The following is a 24439-nucleotide window of genomic DNA, read 5'->3' on the forward strand; positions in this document are numbered from 1 at the left end:
TCTATTGGATAGTGCTGGCCCAGAGAGTCCATTATGCTTTAGAACCTAGAGGAGGAGGGTGAACAGTATAATCTTTCTTGTCTATTCCCTGGAGGTAGCTTGAACAACAGATAGTAGTAACCCAGGCTGAAGCATCCCACCAAAGAAAGTTCCTGATCGAGTTGTCTCTGACTCGTGTGCTAGAACTACTTAGAGAATTACGTTAAAAATCCTTATAAACCATCCTTTCTACATCTCTGATCTGATATTACCCTCTGGCGTAGATTGAATGTCATAGCTGTTAGTTGTTATAGGGTTCATTCATTGATTCTTTTATCTGTGTGTTTGCTAACAAGCACTTATTTATTTTCATGGTGTGCCAGTTATTGGGCTAAGTGCCAGATTCCAAAATGAATGAGATTTGATTCTCTCATTGGGGTCTCAAAGGACTAATTAAGTAGAACCCTTCTCTCTCCCCTGAATTCTGAAAGCTGGGAAAGAAGACAGTAAGGTAGATAGACAGGGACCCAAATATCACCTTGATTCCTAAAGCCTTGCTTGAAGGATGCAGCTTGTTCTAAGAGCCCAGTGAGCTTCCCAGTATTGAGTGCCAGGATTAGACCAACATTACCCAACCACTCATAGTGGCTTTGCACTTGTCAGGCCTCCCCATCTGGGGGACATCAAACAGCTTACCATGGAGGGCTTACTCTCACAGGTGGGGAGGGGGTTGGTTGGGTGCAAATCACACAGGGCCTCTCTAAGGGAGAAGAGACGCCATCAGAGGGTTTCAAACAGAAGGGTGACATAGCCAGACTTAGCTCTTATAAGGACTACTCTGATTGCAGAGTTGAGAATGGGGAGGGCAAGGAGCAGGGGACAGTTAGAAAGCCATCGCAGTCATCCAGGTGAGGAATAAAGATGGCACTGGCCAGGCTGACCGTGGTGCAGGTGGTGAGAAGTGGTGGATTCTGAATGTACCATTAGGGTAGAACTCACAGGATTTGCCAAAGGATTGCAGGATGGACTCAAGCAAAAGAGAAGAATCAAGGATTTTAAGCTGAGCTGCTGGAAGGGTGTAATGTCCTGTTTACCAAGATGTGGTCAAAGCAGGTTTGGGAGGAAGCTTCAGAGATGCAGCTTTAGACTTGTGTTTGAGCCACCTGTCAGATGTCCAAGGGAATCACCAAGAGCTTGTGTTGTGTAAAGAGACCACCCAACAATGAAGTAACCTGGCCCTCTTCTCTATCTGCACATGTCCCTGAGGGCCTCCACTGGCCTCCTAGCTTCCTATACTGTGTATATGCCAGCAGCTCCCAGATATATACCCCTAGCCTTCATCGAGCACCTTCACTCCTCTTGAACTGCCTAATTCAGGCTCCTGTGGATGTCTAATATGGTATTTGTAGGAAGAGGAAATAAGGATGGATATACTACTTATTTCTGTATAAATGAGGGATAAACCAGAAGTTATGTAGTTTTTTAACTTTTGAACTCTATAAATGTTTTACAAATTCAAAAAAAAATCCTGAAATTGAATATCAGTAAAAACAAACCTAACTGTATATTAAATGATAATGTAACCCACACAGAAAAAAGAATTAGAGTATCTTTTTGAACACAGTACTTGTTGTATGCCCGTCACAGGATATATTCTAAGGACTAAAAGAATTGCTAAGAAATCTTGAACTTTTACCTTTAGTGGTTGTTGATAATGATATTGCTGTAGCAATTCTGAAGAAATTGTGTGTTTATTGTAGGATAAAGCAGATGAGTAGATTGATGATGTTAGAAACCAGGGTTCTCACTGTCGTGGAAGGGGGCTGCAAATATGGAATCAAGGAAGGAGGAAGAACCCAGTGGTGTTGGCTTGCAATAAGAAATAACAGTATTAACTTCTAATTAAAAAAAATATATATGTATACACACTCATGTTTAATTATATGTATTTACATTAAATATATGTATGTATTTCTCTCCTAGCTGTGTCCACTGAAAGGACATAGAACAGTGACATCCCAGTGGCAATGAGCACATCTGATGCCCAGATCTTGGTTTCTAAATACCACTCCCCACCAAAAGGAGCTAGGGCACATTAAAGAAGGGGCAGATTCCACGCTGATTTCCTTGAGAAATGGGGTAGGGAAGGTACAAGGTGATTCTGGAGCTTCTTTTGCATCAAAAACCAAAGAAGTGTTCAAAGATTGATGGAGCCTCCTCAGTAACACTGGAGATGGGTTAAAAGGGCTCCCTCTGGCCAAGTTTGGAAGTTTGAACATCAAAGGGCATGATTATAATGGATTCTAACGTACTGAATAATAAATGAACATCCAAGTCCATAGTGATACCAAAAAAAGTGAGGGGTGGGGGTCTGTTACTTATAAAGGAATGCCAGCCAATAAATGCCGAGGAATAATTAAAAATCACCAATGTGTAACCACTAGTAAAATATAGATTCACATAAGGAACATCAGTGGATGCCAAACTATCTCAGTGAAAATTTGTTAGGGAACAAGATGCTTAAAATCTCAAATCGCAGTACAGATTACTTATTAGTTACAAAAGAGAAACTATGTCATTGCAGTGGACAAATTTGGCAGATACCACCTTGACCAAGTGATCGAACTTAGCGTTATCAGTAACTGATATAATACAGTAGAAAGCACATACCACCCAGGAACTATGTTTACCGAACATATATTACCTAAATCTCATGACAGGGAACAGGCAGGTCCAACCTACGGGGGACCTCCTCCAAGACAACCAGCAGGCACTTTTCAAAATATGTCAACGTCCAAAAGCCAGTCCCCTCCCTCCTGCCTCCAGACTAGATAAGGGAAATTGGAGAGACGTGACAGCCAGATGCAATGTGTGCTCCTTAATTGGGTCTTGGATTGGAAAAAAAAAAAAAGCTACAGAGAACATAATTAGAGAAATTTGCTTATGGAGCAAATATTAATGTCAGTGTTAAATATCTTGGGTATGATAATGTTATTATGTTATTTATGTAGGAGAATGTCCTTGTTCCTAGGAGAGAGACAGCTGGTAGTATTTAGAGATGTGTTATAACGTGTGCAACTTTAAGTTGCTTTGATGAAAAATAAATTTGCATGTGTGTATCTGTGAGAGAATGAAAAGGGAGGGAAAGCGAGCATGACAGAATGTTAACAGTTGGTGAATCTAGGTGAAGGGTGTGTGGACGTTTGCTTCATAATATTCTTTCAGCACATCAATAGGTTTAATTTTTTTTTTCCCCAAAATACGACGTTGGAACCAGGCATCGAGGCTCACACCTATAATCTCAGCACTTATGGGAGGCAGAGGCAAGAGGATCACTTGAGCCCAGGAGCTCGAGACCAGCCTAGACAACATAGACCCCATCTCTACAGAACGAACAAAATTTAGCCAGGTGTGGTAGCTCACGCCTGTAATCCTAGCACTTTGGGAGGCCGAGACAGGCAGATCACTTGAGGTCAGGAGTTCGAGACCAGGTTTGCCGAAATGGTGAAACCCTGTCTCTACTAAAAATACAAAAAAATTAGCCAGGCATGGTGGTGCATGCTTGTAATCCCAGCTACTCAGGAGGCTGAGGCAGGAGAATCACTTGAACCAGGAAGGCAGTGAGCTTAGATCATGCCACTGCACTCCAGCCTTGGTAACAGAGTGAGACTCCATGTAAAAAAAAAAAAAAAAAAAAAATTAGCCAGGCATAGTGGCACATGTCTGTAGTCCCAGCTCCTCAGGAGAATCACATGAGCCCCAGAGGTCATAGCTACAGTGAGCTGGGATCATACCACTGTACTCCAGTCTGGGCAACAGAGGAAGACCCTATCTCAAAAAAAAAAAAAAAAAACAATGTTGGGGGAAAATAAAGGATAAGAGGAAGGGAACTGTAGACAGCATATAGGCAAGTCTTTCAAGTGGTTTTGCTATTTAGAGAAACAAATGTGGGAGTAGCTGGAGGAGAAGGTGGGCTTAAGGACTTGGGTTTTTAAGATGGGGGAGATCTACCATGCGTATGTGCATACGTGAAGTGACGCACAGCAGAAGGAAACCTAGTGGTGGGGAGAGGAGAGAATGGCTGGTGCAGTGTGTGAGCAGGCCTGGTGGGTGGGGCCCCACTGCTGATGTAAGGCACAGATGAGATGCCTAAAAAGTCATTGAATGAGTTTTGGTTTTAATTCTTAGGCTAACCTCATGAAATAGATACTATTATTAAAAATATATTGATTCAATCTTGGTTAAACATAGAAAATTATAGGATTCAATTGTACTTACATTAAGTTCCTAGAATTTTTCACACAATAAGGGAGAAGAGATTGGAAAATGTTTATTTACTGGTGATTTAAGATCCTCAGAATGTATACATTTATGTAGGTGTTATCTTTTGTTATTTTTTAAAAGATGAAACAAAAATTTCCTGAGATATTCACAGGCTCTTCCTGAGATCGTAAATTCAGAGTTCTTAGGGAAGATATTCATGGGTAAATACATTTGTTTGTTTTAGGGAATGGAATTTCCTTAACTTGTAAATGAACTTTGCAATTGTTAATCTGACCCATGTAAAAATCATGTGGGGCCGGGCGCAGTGGCTCACGCCTGTAATCCCAGCACTCTGGGAGGCTGAGGCAGGTGGATCACGAGGTCAGGAGATTGAGACCATCCTGGCTAACACGGTGAAACCCCGTCTCAACTAAAAATACAAAAAAAAAAATTAGCCGGGTGTGGTGGCGGGTGCCTGTAGTCCCAGCTACTCAGGAGGCTGAGGCAGGAGAATGGCATGAACCCCGGGGGATAGAGTCTGCAGTGAGCCGAGATCACGCCACTGCTCTCCAGCCTGGGCGACAGAGCGAGACTCTGTCTAAAAAAAAAAAAAAAGAAAAAAAAAAATCATGTGGGCTGTTTTTCAGAAGAATCTTAGACCTTTGTATCTAGTTTATTTCACCTTTTTATTGGAAAATAAAATACAACTATACATCAGAAAGTATATACACATACCTTATGCAGATAACTTGCAGGATTTTCACAAGTTGAACACACTGGTACAACCAACCCCCAGATCAAGAAACAGGCCGTAACCGTCACCTCAGGAACCCACTGCCTCATGTCACCTGCCAGTTAACCACCCCCACTCCCTGAGCATAACCACTATCTTGAATCCCCAAATAATAGATTAATTTTGTCTGTTTTTGTGTTTATATAAATGGAATCGTATAAAATGTACTCTTTTGAATCTGGCTTCTCACTACACTCATGAGAACCGCCCCCGTCACGGGTGTAGATTGCATGGTATTCCACTGTGCGAAGGTGCCACAGTTCACCCGTCCTGCTGTGGACAGGCATTCGCCGAGTGCTGCTGTGATATTCAGGTACGTGTCTGATGGTGAACTCACATAGGCATTCTTTGGAGTGGAGTTATTGGGCTGGAGAGGAAGTGGGTGGCTGTCAGTCAGCAGGGTAGAGAGTCCCCCTTCTCTTCATCCTCACCGACAGTGTTCCCTGTTTTTTCTTTTTATCCATTCAGGCATGTTCGTGGTGGTAGCTCTGTGGTTTTGATGTACTGCTTCCTGATGAGCCCCGTGTTGTATGTTTATTGGCCGTTTGAATATTGCCTTTTGTGAGGTGTCCAATTCTCAATCTCTTTGTAGTGCTTACTAGTTAACGCAAGTAAAATGAAAAGGGTGACTCTGTCAGATCTTAACCCAAATCCAAGGTGAAGCCTGGTTTCCTGCATAGGCAGCAAGGCCCCAGGGCTCAGAATCCCTCCTCACCCCTTCTGCCGCCATCCAGGGCCCCACTCTGGGGCAGGCAGTGCTGGCCGCATTCAGCTCAGTGCCGGGCAGTTTGACCGTATCGCATCCAGCTTCCCATGCCTGTCCTCCGTGACCGAACCACTCCATCCCTGGGATGCTGTCTCACCACACAAGGGCGCAGACAGGCCAGCATGAGGGTGTTCATCAACGCAGCATTGTTTGAAGAGAGAAGTTAGAATCTATTCAGTCAGGGCCCTGACTGCATAAATACACTGTGGTCGCCGTCCAGCAGAGCATCATGCAGCCATTAACTGCTCTCACATGGGAAAATGCCCACAATGGCTTGTTGTTTAAAAAAAAAAAAAAATGAAAAAGAGTTCTGCTGTATGTGGAGTTATGAGAAATTTTTACCTTCTACGTTATATATTTTTACAGTGCTTGGCTTTTTATAATGAGATTGTTTGAAAATTTTTTTAAAAGATAGGCTTAGTATTCCCATTAGCAGTGTCATAGTTATCCAGTAGACTTCCTGAACAATTGGGTAGTAGGAATGGATTTTCATGACAAAAGAGTCTTTGGAATTGCAAAACTTCAAATACTGTTTTCCCTCTGTTTTAACAGGAATAGTTCTATATTAAGTAAGACAGAGGATCTTTCGATGTGAAAGTTGTTAGAAAAATATAACTCCAGGCAGGGCGCAGTGCCTCATGCCTGTAATCCCAGCACTTTGGGAGGCCGAGGCGGGCAGATCACGAAGTCAGGAGATTGAGACCATCCTGATTAACACGGTGAAACCCCATCTCCACTAAAAATACAAAAAATTAGCTGGGCGTGGTGATGGGCGCCTGTAGTCCCAGCTACTTGGGAGGCTGAGGCAGGAGAATGGGGTGAACCCAGGAGGTGGAGCTTGCAGTGATCCGAGACCCGGCCACTGCACTCCAGCCTGGGCAACAAAGCGAGACTCCGTATCAAAAAAAAAAAAAAAAGAAAAATATAATTCTAGGTTGGTTTTGGCTCGACTAGACTGGGGTTATTTTTAGCTTTTGCCTTTTTAAGTGTTGGCAGAGACCTGACAAGGTTATCACATGACAATAATAGCTGCCATGTAGTAAGTATTTCTATATATCAGGTCCTTGGCTACATGCTTTACACACAGGTCACATTTAATCCGCACAATTACCTGAGGAGGAGGAGCTAGGTCTGTGGCTATGGCTTTCCTCTGGATGAGGAACCGGAGTCTTGGGTGAAAAGTTTTCCCAGGTTAGTGGCCAAGCTCAAGTGAAAACAAAGACACACAGGCCTGGCGTGATGGCTCATGCCTGTAGTCCCAGCATTTTGGGAGGCTGAGACAGGAGGATCCCTTGAGTCCAGGAGTTCGAGACCAAGCTAGGCAACATGGCGAAACCCTGTCTCTACTGAAAATACAAAAATTAGCCAGTCTCATAACCTGGTCTCAAGATAAATAAATTAATAATTTAAAAAAAAAAAAAGCCACAGACTTCAGCTGTGCTGCCTGCCATGCCCACAGCCCTCTGTCTCCATCTTTACCTTGCAGTGCACAAAATCCTAGACAAGTGAAAAGACTGTTAAAAAATCTGAAATCCTCATCTTTAAAAAAGCCCTTCCTAATGTCCTCAATCACGCCTCCATTCCGTTTGTCCTTTTTATGCATTTGGAAAAGGGAATGTGGATTAAGTAAGTGATCTCTAAATCCTTCCCAGTGCTCTACTTCTGAGCCCAGTAGAAGACAGGGAATGAGGAATTCACAGTCACAGCATTTCTCAAGATTGGCTGCCTCAAAGTTGTCCACCTTGCCCTTGACTTTGTGATGTTTAGAGACTCCCCGCCATCCCTGGTGAGAGATTAAGCTGAGACAGAAACCACTGCTAAATTGGGATCCCAGCTGCTGCTACAAGTGACACAGAAAGAAGGCCAGTTGATAGCCACATTTGTCAGCAACAGGCAGAGACGATTGTTAAGCCTGGCCGCACGGCAAGTTAAAAATTTAACAATGAAATATTGGCATATTGGCATCTGGCAGACCACTTTGGAAGACATTGGGTTGGGCTTTGGTGTCTTTTTATTCTGCTTGGGTTTCTGTTGAGACATGATCCTCTCCTCCAGCCCATCCTCTTTCTCTCTCGATGGAGAAGGACTTTCATCCGACAGCCAGATCTGTGGCCCGCGATGGTTGCCCAGGAAAGTGGCTGCTGTTGTTAACATCACAGTCATTTATACAGAAATTGGTTGTGAGCTCATATAAGCCACCCTTCCTCTTGAAGGAATGACTAGCAGATTAGTCATTGGGAGTCTCTGACCTCAGGGTAAATGTCACATGGAGGCTAAATGTCTGAGGCTTTCTGTTCTTACATTCAGGTGAATTTCAAGTTCCTCTCACAGATTGGATAGATCACAATAAAATAAACCAGCATGTGGCATTTCCAGGTGAAGGAGGACTTTCGTGTCCTTTCTTAGACATGGCCATGTGGGAAAGTGTGCATGTCTGGCAACCCCAGGTGTCGGGAGGAATATGGAGCAACTAGGACTCTCCTAACCTTGCTGGTGGGACTGTAACGTGGGAGAGCCACTTGGGAGAATCGTTTTGCAATATCTGTAAGAATCAATGTGACATATGCCCTACAGTCCAGCCATTCTGCTGTTAGAGGCCTCTTGGCATGTGTTCCAGGAGACATGTGTGAGCAGCATTGTTTGTGAAAGCAAAAATGCTGGAAGCAACCCAGTGTCCACTGACAGGAGAGCAGATAGATGAAGCTGGGCTTATGGAATCTACAGAATTTCTCAGCATTGAAAACGAAAGCACTGACATACCCCAGCATGCCTGAGTGCGAGGCCTGCTGTTGCGGAAAAAGCAAGAGCGTGAGAATCTTTACAATATGCCATCACTTCTGTAAAGTTCACAGACTTATAAGTTAAAGTGTGTGTGTCGATATAAACTATCCGGAAAAGTAAGGGATGATACGTCTGAAAGTTAGAGTCGGGCTGCCCGTAGGGAAGAGGCGTGGCTGCAGAGGAGCGCGTGGCGGCACCAGTGGAATCCATTTGCTTCTCGAGCTGCACTATCCAGTGTGCCAGTCACCAGCCCCAGGGGCTGTTTAAATTACACAGTTAACTCACAGTTCAGTGCCTCAGCCACAGCAGCCACAAGCAGGCCTCAGTAGCCACTAGTGCCTGTCGTGTTAGACAGTTCAGGTACCGGCTGCCTCCATCGCTACAGAAGGTTCTGTTTGATAGGCCAGATGGTGGGTGCCTGGATTTGATTCATTCTGTATAACTTGTATGTATATATTTGTATAAAATCTTTAAATTTTTTGTTTTAACTTCAGTTCTAGCAAATTACTAAAAAGAGGCATATACGAAATCGACAGTGTAACTTCCTAAGTGTGAAAAGCGGGGAAATAGCAAGAGAGTGGTCAGTGGCACTGCCTGAGATGTAGCAGTCATGTGGGAACACTCCCTTCACGTCGCCCTCCATCCCAGATGATTGACATGCATGAGACAGGGGCAGGGAGAGTGCCTGTCTGTCTGTCCGTCCATCTGTCTGGAGCCGTTGGCAAGATTGCCCTTGCAACAGTGTTCATGCGAGGGCACCTGTCGTTTCCTCCCCACCCTGCTGTTGCAAGGCATTATAGTACCTCCTCAGCACTCAAAGGCATAGTGTGAATGACCTTGAAAATCACCTGAAGCCTATGCTGCAAACCCAAGGTTTCAAGGAGAATGTGACAAGCATTCTGTCCTAGTTAGTGCTGTCCTCGATTTCCAGCGTTGAGAAGGTTGGTTGTCATTTGAAAGAATCTCTCCTCTCTGCCTGATTTATGACTTCTTGTGCTAGAGCTGACTCTTCCGAGGCAGATACCCTGAAGAGGGAGATTTATTGGTAGGCATTGCACTATCTTTAGGTGCTGACATGGTTTCCCAGCTGTGCCCAAAGCAGACGAGAATTGTGAGTGCAATAATAGCCCTCCTGAGTTCTGTCAACAGCTCATGGGCAGAGGTGCACTTGGTTGGTCCCTGCCCTTGCTGGAACCTGAGAGGGTTTTTGGTGATCGAATGCCACACCTCACTTGTCAACCCCAGTTCCGCCCTGGTCATGATGGCGTAGTTGTGAATCTTGCCACCTCCTCAGCCCCGTGCCTGCCTGAACAGCAACTCAGGGCAGTAGACGGTGGAGAAAGCGGAAGTTGGCTCACCCAGCCTGAAGATCTTTGACCACCAGAGAACCCATGCATCCTGCCCAGACTTCTCCATTTGTGTCTGTTTTCCCTGCTTTCAGTCTTACTTAACAGGGTAGAAGTGGCATGGATTAGGAAACTGCTCTGACAGCCCATCTGACTTGGAAACTTGCCTGGTGAGGGAAGAGGCTGTGTCTTTTAGGGACGCCGTGGGGCCGTCCTCAGAAGACATGGGGTAGGGACAGCAATAGGATCCATATGCAGGGAGGCAGGTTAAACCAAAGAGGGAAATAGACTAATAGGCTAAAGGCCAGATTGAGACTTCTGGTTCAGTGCCAAAGGAAGAGAAGAGTGGGCATTTATAAGGTCCTCATTTACTTAGGATAGTGAGTTAAATGTTCAGTGTTGCCGATTAACTGGATGAAGATCTGGAAGCAACTGGGAAATAAGAATTCAGAATCGATCGACCTTGCTATGCATCCACGCTCCTCGTGTTGAGCAGGTGCCTTGTGTCAGGCATTTTGTGAAATACCTTATTGCATTATTCACAGTAAATATCTCATTTAATCTACATCACATCACATCACATCAGCCATCTCAAGAAATATGATGTTATCTCACTCATTTTCCAAAAAAAAAAAGGGAAAGATTTAGAGATGATATCTAAGTATTTTAATGCAAGCATTCTGACTCCAGTGCATACCCCCCTTTAAAAGAGATGGGTTCTTGCTATGTTGCCCAGGCTAGCATCCAGTGGCTGTTCATAGGCACGATGATAGCATACTACAGTGCTAAAATCCTGGACTCAAGCAATCCTCCTGCCTCAGCCTCCCACGTAGCTGGGACTGCCGGCATGTACCAACAGGCCCGGCTAACAGTGCACACCCTCTTAAGCATCACATGAAGGATTAGACTGTTCCCATCCATGTTGAAGTATAAAGAAGGAATTATAAACTGTAAATGGGATCCACCCTGCTTGGGTGAGAGAGAGAGAAGAGGCAGGACACAGGGGAGCGGGACAAGTAGCACCATCCCAGTTCACTTGAATGCCAGGGATGACTGCTAACATATGAGGGCTGGTGTTGAGAGCCTCCTGACCCTGTTGAGCTGTTCCAGGTGAGCTAGCCAGGTGCAGCAGCTTCCTGTTGACTTGTGTTCCCATCTGGGGACTAAGAAGGGCTTTCTGCAGCTCTGGCCAGCACACAGCTGTGAAGCTGTTTGGTTTGACCACATGTGAATGCGGGTCAGGCCCTGGCTTTTCTTTTGGTCCAGAGCACCATGTGTGCCTAGGTAATTTGCAAAGTGTAGATAGTTTATCTGATCCTGCCTGGCCACCTGGAAGGTCTTTAACAAAGGAATTGAACTTCGGCCTTGTTAAGTCACATGCAGCAATAGTAGACACCGTGAGAGCTGTGTAGTGCAAGGTGCTGTGCTGTTTATTCAGAGGGTTGTTTTGTTTTGTTTGGTTGTACTAAATTGCTGGAAAAACTTGACAGAGGGAGTTCTTTTTATTTTTAAAACTACAGGTATTTATTTTTCCATTGCGTAGCACAGGGTTTTCTTCCTTAATTTTCAGCCAATTTCAAGTATTTTCTGCTGTTACTAAAGAAGCAATCTTCTTCCTGGGATATTTTTGTTGTTGGTTGATTTCTTCATTTGTTGAATGTGTGTTTACTGATTATCTTCTGTGGACCAACTACCGTGTCAGCGCTGGGAAAACAGGCATGAACAAGACAGGTGCAGTCCTCAGGGAACTTGTCCCCTGAGCCTTAATTTTTTTGAGGCAGGGTCTCGCTCTGTTGCCCAGGCTGGAGTGCAGTGCTCACTGTAGCCTCTAACTCCTGGGCTCAAGCAGTCCTCCCACCTCAGCCTCCTGAGTAGCTGGGACTACAGGTGTGCACCACCATGCCCAGCTAATATTTTGTAGGTGCACCACCATGCCCAGCTAATAGGTAGACAAAGTCTCACTCTATTGCCTAGGCTCCAACTCCTGGGCTCAAGTGATCCTCCCGCCCCAGCCTCCCAAAGTGCTGGAATTACAGGCATGAACCACCGCGCCCATCCAAACTTGCATTCTTGTGAGGAGACAGGTGTAAATAAATCAATTAATAAGATGTTTTCAGACACTGGAACAGGTTGTAATAATGCTGAGATGAAGGAAGACTGCCAGTGGGCTTTTTAAAAAAAATAGCTTTATTGATATTTAATTCACATATCATACAATTCATTCAAAAAGGGTACAGTTCTTTTTTTTTTTTTTTCCTTGTAATTCATTGGGCCTACAACCATCACCAGATTCTAATTTTAGAATACTTTTGTACACCAGGAGAAAAAACTCCATACTGATCACAGCAGCCCTCTCCATCTCTCGGCCCCATCCAGTCTTAGGCAACCACCAGTCTACTTTCTGTCTCTATGGATTTGCCTATTCTGGACATTTCAAATGAATGGAACCATACAATACATGGTCTTCTGTGGCTGACTGCTTTAGCTTAGATAATGTTTTCAAGGTTCAACTGTGTTGTAGCTGATCAGTACTTAATTTCTTTTTATTGCCAAATAATATTCCATTGTATGGAATATAACAATTTTATTTAGTCATTCACAAACATGTGGACATTTGAGTTTTTCCCATCTTTGGCTATTATGAATAATGTTGCTGTGAACTTTCCTTTGACTTACCTGTACAAGTCACATGGATTTAGGCTTTCATTTCTCTCGCAAATGTGCCCAGGAGTGGAATTTCTGGGTCACATGTCAACTCTGTGATCTTGTGAGAAACTGCCTGACATTTTCCAAAGCAGGGAAACCATGTTACATTCCTGCCAGCAATGTGTGGGGCTTTCAGTTCTCCAGTCCTCACCAACACTTGATACTGTCTTTTTTATTAGACTTAGTGTGCATGAAGCGTTACGTTTCCTTAATGGCTAATTATGTTGACTGTCTTTCCATGTGCTTATTGCCAATTTGTATATCTTCTTTGGAGAATGTCTGCTCCAATTCTTTGCCCATTTTACATTGGGTTATATGCCTTTTATTCTAGAGCTGTAAGAATTTTTTAATGTTTTCTGTATACAAGTCCCTTACCAGGTATAGCTGGCCCTCCATACCCATGGGTTCTGCAGCCTCTGATTCAACCATTTTCATGGTTCAAAAATATGCAGGGAAAAACAGTAAAAATAACAGTACAATAATGCAAATTTTAAAATAAAGTATAACTATTTACATAACATTTATATTGTATTAGGTATCATAAGTAATCTAGAGATGATTTGAAGCATGTGGAGGATGTGTGTGCGTCATACACAAATATTCCGCTGTTTTATATAAGGGACTTGAGCATCGTGGATTTTGATCCCTGAAGGGGATCCTGGAACCAAGCCCCTGATGATGCTAAGGTTCATATGATTTTCAAATAGAGTCATGCTCTGCATAACGACATTTCAGTTAGTGATAGACCACATATAAGGCAGACCACATTATAATCTTGTGGTCCCATAAGATTATCATAGAGCTGAAAAATTCCTGTCACCTCGCCTGGTGTAGCCATCGTAACATCCAACACAGTGCATTACTCACGTGTTTATGGTGATGCTGGTGTAAATGCATAGCGCATATGGTTATGTACAGTACATAGTACTTGATAATGATAATAAATGACTATGTTACTGGTTTATGGATTTGCTGTACTTTTTATCATTATTTGAGAGTATGCTTCTGCTTACTAAAAACAAAATATTAACTGTAAAACAGCCTCGGGCAGATCCTTCGGGAGGTGTTATAAAAGAAGGCATTGTTACCATAGGAGATGACAGCTTCATGCATGTTATCACTCTGAAGACCTTCCAGTGGGACAAGATGGGGAGGTGGAAGATAGTGATACTGATGATCCTGCCCCTGTAGACCTAGGCTGATTAATGTGTGTCTGTCTTTGTCTTTAATGAAGAGTTTTAAAAGTAAAAAAAATAATAATTTTTTAAATAGAAAAAAGCTTAAAGAATAAGGATATAAAGAAAGAAAATATTTTTGCCAACCTGGGCAACATAGTGAGACTTCATCACTATAAAAAGTTTAAAAATGAGCCAGGCATTGCAGCACTTGCCTATCGTCCTAGCCACTCGAGAGGCTGAGGCAGGAAGATGTCTGAGTCCAGGAATTCCAGGCTGCAGTGAGCCGTGATCACATCACTGCACTCTAGTCGTAGCAAAAGAGTGAGACCCCATCTCAAAAAAACAAAAGAAGAATACTTTGTACAGCTGTACTATGTTTATATTTTAAGCTATTACAAAAGAATAAAAATTTTTTAATTAAAAGTTTATAAAGTAAAGTTACAGTAAGCTAAGGTTAACTTATTGACGAAAGAACATTTTAAAAATAAATTTAGGTTAAATGTGCCACGGTTATAAAGTTTATCCTGGTGTACAGGAGTGTCCTAGACCTTCACATTTACTCCCTGATTCACTCAGAGCAATTTCTAGGCCTGCAGCCTCCATTCATGATAGTGCCCTTCACAGGTGGAATTTTTAATCTTTTATACCATTTACAGTACCTTTCCTACATTTAGATATGGTTGGATACACAAATACCATTGTATTGCAGTTGCCTGCGGTACTCAGTACAGTACCGTGCTGTACAGGTGTGTGGTCTCGGAGCAATGGGTATTACTCCATATAGCCTAGGTGTGCAGTAGGCTATCCCATCAAGGTTCATTTGAATACACTCTATGACATTTGCACAACGAAGTCGCCTAATGGTGCATTTCTCAGAACTCATTCCTGTCCTTGAGCAATACATGACTGTATTTTCTTTCATCCTGTGGGTTTGTTCACTTTCTTAGTAGTAGTATTTGCAGTCCAATTTTCTATGTTTTAATTTTGTTGCTTGTGCTTTTGGTTTTGTATCTAAGAAAACATGGTCAAATTCAAGGTCACAAAAACTCCTGTTTTTTTCCTGAGAGGTTTACAGTTGTAACTCTTACATTTAGGTCTGATCCAGTTCAATGTCAGATAGGAGTGGCGAGAACAGATGTCCTAGTCTTAATTCCTGATCTTTGGGGCAAGTCCTTCAGTCTTTCACCATGGCCCAGAGGGTTTTGAACACCTTACTTCTTGTTCAGTCACTGCTGCCAACTCCAGAGCCTTGCACCTGTCACTTGTTGCAGTTTCCTAAAGAGTGAAGAGGTGGATTCGAAAGGGCCTTCCTTTCCAGTTCCCACCTCCTACACATCTATGATTTGACTGGGTGTTCTTTCTTCTTAGCCAGTTCCCTAGGATGGTAGTTAGATCATCACACAAACTCTCTATGGACACTTGGGAATATTTGCAAGTTCTTTTTCCATATTTATTTGGACTGCCTTTGATTTCCACAATTCCTTGGTGAAAACTGCAAAAATTGAAGCATGTAAGCAGAAATGTTTTGTAGTGGATCCATACGTCCTTTCCTTTGAAACTCTCAACAGCCAAGAAAAAAGATGGGTTTGGGGACATTGCTCATTTCCACAAAAGGTCAATGAACCGTCGCTTCTTCCCACTCCCATCTAACAGTCAGTACCCTCTTTGTTTTCAGACTCTCAGCGTTCTCATCTCTCTTCCTTCACCATGAAGCTGATGGACAAATTCCACTCACCCAAAATCAAGAGAACGCCATCAAAGAAGGGAAAACCAGCTGAGGTGTCCGTAAAGATTCCAGAGAAACCTGTGAACAAAGTAAGCTGACTCTAGGTGTTTCTCCTGGCCTCACCTGCTTCAAGCAGTATGAGTTTGTGCGATTTGTATGTTCCCTCCCTGGGGATTCAGCTTTCAGTGATTCATACCTACTTTGTAGCATTCCATGGGCGGGACCTTTGGTGTCCTTATAAAATAAGAACCATTAGGATGGTGAGTGTTTGCCATGTTAGCCAAGCTCAGTTGGCTAGGACAGTTCTCCTTTTCCAGCTGTGTCATCCTCTGGGCATTTAAAACAGCTCAGCACATCATGTCCACACCCCAGGCTGCTGCCTCCCTGCCCTGCAGTTCCCTTCGTTGCCTTGGCGCACACTCAAACACAGGGAACTTTGTGATGTCCAGAACATCCATCATTCGGCTTTAGGGCCTGTGCTCTGAAACATGCAAACCCCTTGAGACCCAGCCAAAGATGTCCTCAAGAGTTAGTGGCCTCAGCAGGGCCAGTCAAGCCAGATATGTTGAAACAGCTATTGACTTTCATCAACCCCTCCCTTCAGCCTCAAACAGCCATTTCAAGCTCTGTAGGAATCCAGGTTTCCTCTCTTCCAGGAGGCAACAGACAGATTTCTACCAGAGGGCTACCCTCTCCCCTTGGATCTGGAGCAGCAGGCAGTAGAATTTATGTCCACCAGTGCTGTGGCTTCCAGGTCTCAAAGGCAGAAGGTCAGTGTAACATTAAGAACAATTGGGTTTGCCTTGCCTTCTACTGCAGAATCCTGGTCCATGGTTTTGGGGATGGAAAAAAAATCTATTGCACTATTATTATGTTCAACTGGGTGGTGACTGTGGGCTGAATTGTTCAGGAAAGAGTCCAAGGGACCTTGGATGAAAGTGAGAGTTTATGCAAGGTCCCATGATCTTTGGAGAGAGCTTTGTGGCAGAAGCTCAGGGATTCTTTCTGGGGTTGGTTTGGGTGTGCTGCTTGGGTCCAACGGGTTCCGGGGGATGTGGGCGAGTCTCATCTCTCAAGACCAGCTGTTCCTTGAATTGCTAAGATGATCTGAATAGTTTAGAAGGGAAGAGGCTTCTGAAGCCTTCGAGTGCTTTCTTAGCCATCTCACAAGGCTGGTGGAGTGCAGTGAGACCGCCGCATGACCAAGTGCTCTCAGAGCCACAGACACCTGTGTCCCTAACATTTATGGAGCCTTTTCTTGGCCCAGTGCTGAGTGCTTTACATGTGTCCTCTTACTTATCTTCATAGCAACCCTGATGTATGGAAACTTATTTTGCCAAAAAGGAAACTGGATCTATAGAAATATTAAGCATTTAGCCAAAGTTACACAGCAAAATGTTGGCGAAGTCAAGATTTGAATGCAGGCTGTCTGACATCAGAGTCTGAATTCTCGAGATGCTACATTTCCTCTTTATGAAAGACAGAATTTTTAATATCTCGTGAATTTAAATATTAATCCTGACTACATAAAAATAAAACTAGGCTGGGCACACTGGTTCACACCTGTAATTCCAGCACTTTGGGAGGCTGAGGCAGGTGGATCACTTGAGGTCACGAGTTCAAGACCAGCCTGGCCAACATGACGAAACTCCCTCTCTACTAAAAATACAAAAAAAAAAAATATATATATATATATATATATAAGCGAAGCATAGTGGCAGGCGCCTGTAATCCCAGCTACTTGGGAGGCTGAGGCAGGAGAATCATTTGAACCGGGGCGGCTGAGGTTGCAGTGAGCCGAGATCATGTCACTGCTCTTCAGCCTGGGTAACAGAGTGAGACTCTGTCTCCAAAAAATAAATAAATAAAATAAAACTAAACTGAGTAATGTAAAATAAAACAAACCTTGTAGACAGATATTATTAATCCTTTAGTGCTTATCCAAAGTATAATTTCTATGTAGCAGAACTACAGTCATAGCCATCAGTTTAATGCAGCTGGTGCAAGCTAGCCTGTTATTTAAATACATAATTCTTGAATTTTGCAATTCATCTATTTTTTGGTTTTTATGTTGACCAGCAGAATATCTTAAAATTTTAGTTAAAAGTGGAGGAAAATAAAGGTTTTAAATCTAATAGTCTTTTGTTGAAAAATAGTTTTTCTTGCCCCCTCTTTTAACAAAAGGTGGCTGACAAGCAAGAGGGAAACAGTCAGTGTTTGCCAGATTGATCTAAATTCCAGATTGAAGAATAATACAGTAGATTTGGTCTGTGCCACAGTTATTTTTTATTACAACCTGTTTAGTAACCTCTTGTAGCCGAGTTAGTATTAACTACAAGCGGAGTGTAATTGTCATCCAACACTAGTCCAGGCAGTCAGAGTAAAATGATTCACTTACTAACAACGTTATTCTGCTAGTGAACTCTGATATGAAACTGTTCAGCCACTCAATTCCTGGAATTTCCCCGCTTTTTGTTGTTGTTGTTTTTGTTGTTTTTTGTTTGTTTGTTTTGAGACAAGAGTCTCTGTCACCCAGGCTGGAGTGCAGTGGAGCAATCTTGGCTCACTGCAGTCTCTGCCTCCCAGGCTCAAGCAGTTCTCCCACCTCAGCCTCCCGTGTAGCTGGGACTACAGGCGTCCTCTACCACTCCTGGCTAATTTTTGTATTTTTAGTAGAGACGGGGTTTTGCCATGTTGGCCAGGCTGGTCTCAAACTCCTGACCTCAAGTGATCTGCCCACCTCATCCTCTCAAAGTGCTGGGATTACAGGCATGAGCCAATGCACCCAGCTGGGATTTTCCCCTTTGTTCATTTTTCCAAGAGAGATCATGGAGAAAAATTCAGTGCTAAAGTATATCCCTCACTTAGTGGGGTGCCTGTAAACCCCAAGAGACATTTGGCAACGTCTGGAGACATTTTTGGTTGTTGCCATAGGAAGGCAAAGCAGATGTTATTGGCTTCTAGTGGGTAGGGGTTGGGAAGCTGCTAAACAACCTACAATACACCAGACAGGACAGCCCCCACATACAACAAAGAATTCTTTGCCCCAAAATGTCAGTAGTGCCAAGAGAAATCTGTTCTGTAGCAAGGAGCTATAGGTGCAATCTTCACCCAAGAAGGAATGTTATCCCCTTTTTCGTCATTGCCCATTAGGAAGGGCTGGATGACTGTGCTCTGTCCCAAGCCACCTGCATGGGACAAGTAAATGCAAACCTATTGCTTTGTGGAGGCCCATGGACAGAACCAGAAGCGTTGAGAAACCTACCAGAGTATGTGGACTTAGAGGGTTATGTCCAAGAAACCTTGCAGCGGGTCTGTCATCTGCCGCCCTCGTTGAGTATTCATTAGCTCTCTTACCGCTTAGGGAGCGATTACATACATTTTTATTTTACTTCAGGTCGTATACATGGCTTTCCCTGCTCAGATACGAGGGAAATGGAAGTGCAGGGAGATGAAAGTACATTTTCAGATTCGCTGCCACTTCTCAAGGGCTCCTCCTTGCCCCAGCCCTGTCCTGGGTGGTTTCAGACACGCTGTCTTATTTACTCCTCACCATAATTGTGTGGGGAAGCTTTTATTATTCCCACTGCGCAGACAGTGTTGGCCCCGGTGCACATTTTCTTCATCAAAATCTGTTTTTCTCACTATATTCTGTTGTCTTCCCAGACTGATTCCATATTAGCAGTCTCTTGCATCTTCTTAGTGAATTTTAAAATTCAAAGTACATTGTGATGAACTTCTAAACTTTTTTGCAACCTTTTAACAAGTCTGGCAGTAAGCTGCAGTGCTAAAGTAGTAGAGGAAGTTTAGCCACATACTGGGAGTCCAAAGGTATAATTACAATGAGCAGTGATCAGGGGGTCCTGGGAGGTGTGAGTGCCCCATCTCTGAGGGCATTTGGACAGAAGTTGGATCCCAGGGCTCTTGGGTGAATTCCTGAAAGCCCTTCCCCTTCAGCTCTTCAGATCTTATGATGAAATAGAAGCAGGGAGCTGCTGCTGCCGGACAGTCTGGTGGCAGGTGGTGATTTGGTGCTCTCATTGTAACCAATGTCTGTGTTAGCCATGTCTTCTTCCTAGGCCTCACTGTCCTGGGCTAATGGAGAAGAATGATGTTGCTTTGCCATTTTTTTTTTAAATCCTACAATTCTAGTTTTTTGTTATACTGATTGTGACTTGCCCTCCCCTCACTCCCCAGCTTAACCCACATTTTCCGGGTACACTGTCCTATAGTGTGGAAATGAGGCTTGCGTTGCTGTGGAGAGGGGAGGCACCAGGGCTGCAGATGGGACAAGGAGTGACAGGGCAAGATGGGGTGTCCCGGATGCAGCACAGCTGTGGGGAGAGAAGTATCTGGAGAGGAGGGCCAGTGTTCCTCACCCTCTTCCCCGCCGTCTCCTGTGATGGCACATGGCTGTGGAGCCACAGCCTGGGCGTCAGGAATGAATATGACCCACGGGGCCAGAAAGGCAATGGGGGTTTTCTGTCCACCTCTGCCATCTGGGTCTTAGTTTACTCGTTTATTAAATGAGATCTTTAGACCAGGGGATCTCAAGTCAACCTTTTAACTTCAGCACATTTCTGATCTAGTCTTTCTTCTCCTCTCCATCTCTCCAGACTCTGAACTCAGACCAAGTTCAAATTCCGTATCTGTCACTACAGCTGTGTGGCCTTGGGCAAGTTGCTTAACCTCCCCTACAACCCACCAAACCTCAGTTTCCCCACCTGTGAAATAATAGTATCCACTTCACAGGGTGGTTGTAACCTTCAAGTAAAATAGCCTACATAAAATCCATAGCACAGTGGGTGCCTCCATGTCCCCGATGAATGGCAGCTACGATCTGGCCTGTTTCTTCCCTTTCAGATGTTCCCATCCTAGGCCCTGTTTCTCTGCTTTATTACTGGCAGGTATATGGTCTCTGGTGTTGGTATAGTGCCTGTTAAATGTTGTGAACCACTTCCATATGCATTCTCATTCAGTCCACCACAGTCACCTCTTTAGTTACACGGGGCAGATGTTATTCTCCCCATTTTGTGCATGACAAGCCCGAAGCCCAGTAGTTGGCCTTGTCTCTAAGCCATCCCCAGACACGGACAGCCTGATTTAGTTTCCAGGCTTATGTGGACCAATGATGGCAACCCATCCCTCACAGCAGGAGGGGTGCACAGGTGAACGCACCTGCCTTCAGGTTATGCAACGAGGCACCTTCAGCAAAGCCAAGGCATGGAGTCCCCAGTCCAAACCAGTGCTGGATGTGGGTGTGTAGCTGTGAACTCTCACTGCCAGCTGCATTCACAAGGAGCCCCAGCTTGACAGCTGAAAGGCTGGAGAATGCACAACACTCAGAGGCCATTAATTCTGGGAATGGAATCTGAGTTCTCGGAGGCAGCCTGGCTGTACTACATTACATTGTTGGCTCCTTTAGGAGGAGCCCAGGGCAGCCTGACCCTTTTTTTTTTTTTTTTTTTTTAAATGAAGTCTCGCTCTGCCACCCAGGCTGGAGTGCAGTGGCCAGCTCTCAGCTCACTGCAAGCTCTGCCTCCGGGTTTACGCCATTCTCCTGCCTCAGCATCCCAAGTAGCTGGGACTACAGGCGCCTGCCACGTCACCCGGCTAGTTTTTTGTATTTTTTAGTAGAGACGGGGTTTCACCGTGTTAGCCAGGATGATCTCAATCTCCTGACCTCGTGATCCACCCGTCTCGGCCTCCCAAAGTGCTGGGATTACAGGCGTGAGCCACCGCACCCGGCCAAGCAGCCTGACTCTCAAACGGCTGATTTGATCTCTCCGCAATGGCAGAAAAACTCTCTGCTCTGAAATGCGTTGCCGCTTTCGAGTGCCTCCCATCTTCAGATTAGCCACTTTCTCCCCAGCAAACCTGATGACACATTTTCTTAAAATGTTTCGTGTTCCTCACCAAATTTCATCATTGGTGGTCTCTAACACTTTCTGATGTGCTAAGGTGGCAGTGTTACTGTCATAGTCCTCTTCTTGCCTGGCTGACCGTGGCTTTAGGCACATCTGAGGTCTGTCGGCACTGCGACTGCTTCACACTCAGGTTCCTCCCTGCCCCGGGCAGATGACATGAAGCAGAGAGCTCTGGTCCACAAGGTGGAAAAGCAAGCGCCCAGCCTCTTAGAAACAGACCATAAACAAATCTGTCAGGTAGTGAAAAGAGAAGAATAAAGCCAGGGTGCAGGACCCAGGGATGGGGATGAGGAGGGGGCACTTCCGCCACCAGCGGAGAATTGTGTCTTCCGGTCTGTGGGACACCTTCTGGGAAAGACTGGATGGAAGAAATGACCCGGTCTTTTGCACATTGTCTGACTAAAAGTAGCCATGTATAGATTTTTCTTTTGACGTTCCCGTGAAATAAAAGCCTCCACTATTGAACTGTTTTATATTTTAAATGATATTCTGCACCTTTTTTTAACTTTGTTTTATTTTTTTAATTGAGACGGTGTCTCACTATGTTGCCCAGGCTGGTCTTGGCTCCTGGGCTGAAGTGATCTGCCCGCCTTGGCCTCCCAAAGTGCTGGGATTATAGGTGTGAGCCACCTCACCTGGCCAGTCTGCACTATTTTAGAAGAAAAGAGCTAGTGTTCAGAATCATAAGCACTTTTTATTAATTTCTACCATTTGTTTGTATATTTATATTGTTTAAATCATCTTTTTCTAGAAATTATCTTGTTGCCCTCAGTTGTTTTTATTTACATCCTCTAGACTTCTGGGATCCTGCAGGTGGCTGTTTGCCTCATACACGCCCCTCTTAATTTGCACTAGACATGTAATTGACTACTTGAGTACACTGTCCATTTTGGGATTTATCCATTCTGTAGACTACTATTTTTTTTTTTTAAAGGACAACCTCCCAAACCAGAACAGGTTCAGAGACTCCATTTCTGTAGATTACTGTCAGCCTCCTTCCCCTGCCAGCCAGCTGAGACCTGGATCATTGACATCTGGGCAAGTAGAGGGGAAGTTGGAGAGAAGAACGAAAGGGGTGTGTAGACCCACCAACTGGATCCAAGGCCCCCCATGATCAGGGAGAAAAGCTTGGGGTTGTGGCTTAAGCACTGGAAAGCGCAGGGCTCTGTATTTTCTCTTTCTCTCAGGAGCAGAGGGAGCATGAATGCTGCTGGCGCCCACTGCATGAGTAGTCATTGAATCTTGAGAAGCAGTGTCATCTGCTCTGGCTTCTCTGCCTTCTCTCCCCAGACTTCCTGCCCCTTCTAGCTCTGGGAGCTTCCAGGACCTTTAGGAATAGCATATCATTTCCTTGAGTGGGGGCTTCAGTGGGGTGAACAATCTGGGAACCTAGTGAGGAGTCCTCAGGGAATGGGTTTCAGCCCCTCATGCCCCGGACTGGTCTTACACAGTCCCTCAGATCTTTGAAACAAAAGCCTGGAGTTTCTTGATGTGATTTACAGGATATGGGCCTTGACTGTTGCTTCTCCAAGTCATCAGCAAATTAGTCCTCACTCTACTTAATGGGGTTAGTGGTGGTCTGTCAGTGTGGCTGATGAGGACAGACAGGACGAGAAGTGGTTTTCAAGACCTCAGGGTCTGGAAAGGGAATTCAGAAATTTCTGAATGAGCTTTCTTGGTCCAAGCCCCCTTCTTCCTTCAGCTCTACCCTCTGTCTCCTGATTACAGTCCTTAGAAAAATGACCTGGCTTGGTTTCTGTAGCAAGAGCCTTTCCATTCCTATCGATCTCAAGCTGGTTTAAAGAAAATGTTCCTTTATTTTTTTTTCAAAATAGCTCCCTTTAATCTCTCTCCTCCTCCTTATGCTGAACGTCTCCTTTCAGAACCTGAGCTGGCTGGAGGAGAAAGAGAAGGAAGTGGTCAGTGCCCTGCGCTACTTTAAGACCATTGTGGACAAAATGGCAATTGATAAGAAGGTACTGGAGATGCTTCCAGGGTCAGCCAGCAAGGTGCTGGAGGCCATCTTACCCCTGGTGCAGAACGATCCTCGAATTCAGCACAGGTGAGTGGCTCTGAAGTCCTTGGCTGTGTCAGAACAATGGAAGCCTTAGAGGCCTCTTGGTTTGGTGGCACTGGAAACTCAAGGTTCCTAGGAACAGTCAGGAAAAGGACTCCATCACCCAGCATCCTTCCCCTGGCCCATCCCCCCACAACTGTCCCTTGATGCCATCTCAGAGTTGAGGTCACTATTACTCCTGAAGCCCGGGACACATCTCTGCCATCCCTAGGGATGTGGTCACAGTGTAAGTTTGTGGTCATTTCTTTGCCTTAGCTCATGGGCAGTAGTCACATTGGTTTGGATACATTTCTCCTGAAGCCCTCAATCACCTAACATGTCCACTCAGTCCTATCAGTGTCCAGCTGCTTAGATGATTAGGCCAAGAGAGGCAGGTAGGGAAGCCCCTGTTAGAGCATGGGCCGCGCAGCACTTAACTGTGTCAAGCCAGGACACCTCCCAGACTTGGAGCCTGGATTCACTGCGGGTAGGGGGAGCCTGTTTTGAATGAAACTTTTTGAGTTTCATTATCTGTCAGCTGGAAGCTACTGTTTCCAGTCATCACCCGAGGCCCAGACTGAAGAGCACCAGCAGGGCCTCCACCTGCATGAGGCTCTTCGCAGGCTTCACTGTCAGGGGCTGGACTGCAGGCTCACAAGCTAAGAGTTTTCTAGTACCTTAGACCTTGGGGGTTACACAGCAGCCTGGAGGCTGCACGGGGAGGCGAAGAAGCACAAGCTGGGAGAGAGAGAAGGGACCCTGTGGACCAGTGCCGTTACTGGGGTTATTGGGTCCGGGGCGGGCCTTATCCCAGCAGGCCTCCTGCAGTGAGCTTTAATTGGTGGGTTTAAAGCAAGCAGGCATGCATTCAGGAGGCGCAGCCTGTGACTAAGAGGTGGTTACTTTAAGTTCTCAGAC

General features: G+C 44.7%; 1 protein-coding gene and 1 long non-coding RNA gene across 33 annotated transcripts in view; one reads left to right on the forward strand and one right to left on the reverse strand.

The window, feature by feature from the left end:
• Positions 1-24439, forward strand: part of RAPGEF1 (Rap guanine nucleotide exchange factor 1) — a 159078-nt gene that overhangs the window by 67794 nt on the left and 66845 nt on the right. For 20 of the 32 annotated variants that reach the window (XM_028834699.2, XM_077967457.1, XM_077967439.1 and 17 more), the window contains 3 exons: positions 15488-15627; positions 16195-16308; positions 23349-23527. In XM_028834699.2, coding sequence (XP_028690532.1) covers positions 15488-15627; positions 16195-16308; positions 23349-23527 — 433 coding nt within the window. Of the gene's footprint in view, positions 1-15178; positions 15222-15487; positions 15628-16194; positions 16309-23348; positions 23528-24439 lie in introns of those variants that run through there. The other 12 variants (XM_077967448.1, XM_077967461.1, XM_028834702.2 and 9 more) reach the window with 2 other exon arrangements.
• On the reverse strand, positions 2733-6728 carry LOC144335031 (uncharacterized). Its single transcript, XR_013405411.1, has 2 exons — positions 6459-6728; positions 2733-3286 (listed from the first exon to the last, which is right to left on the reverse strand). It is a non-coding gene; the product is annotated as an uncharacterized LOC144335031 (long non-coding RNA).

This window comes from Macaca mulatta, chromosome 15 (genome assembly GCF_049350105.2).
Source record: "Macaca mulatta isolate MMU2019108-1 chromosome 15, T2T-MMU8v2.0, whole genome shotgun sequence".
NCBI lineage: Eukaryota > Metazoa > Chordata > Mammalia > Primates > Cercopithecidae > Macaca > Macaca mulatta.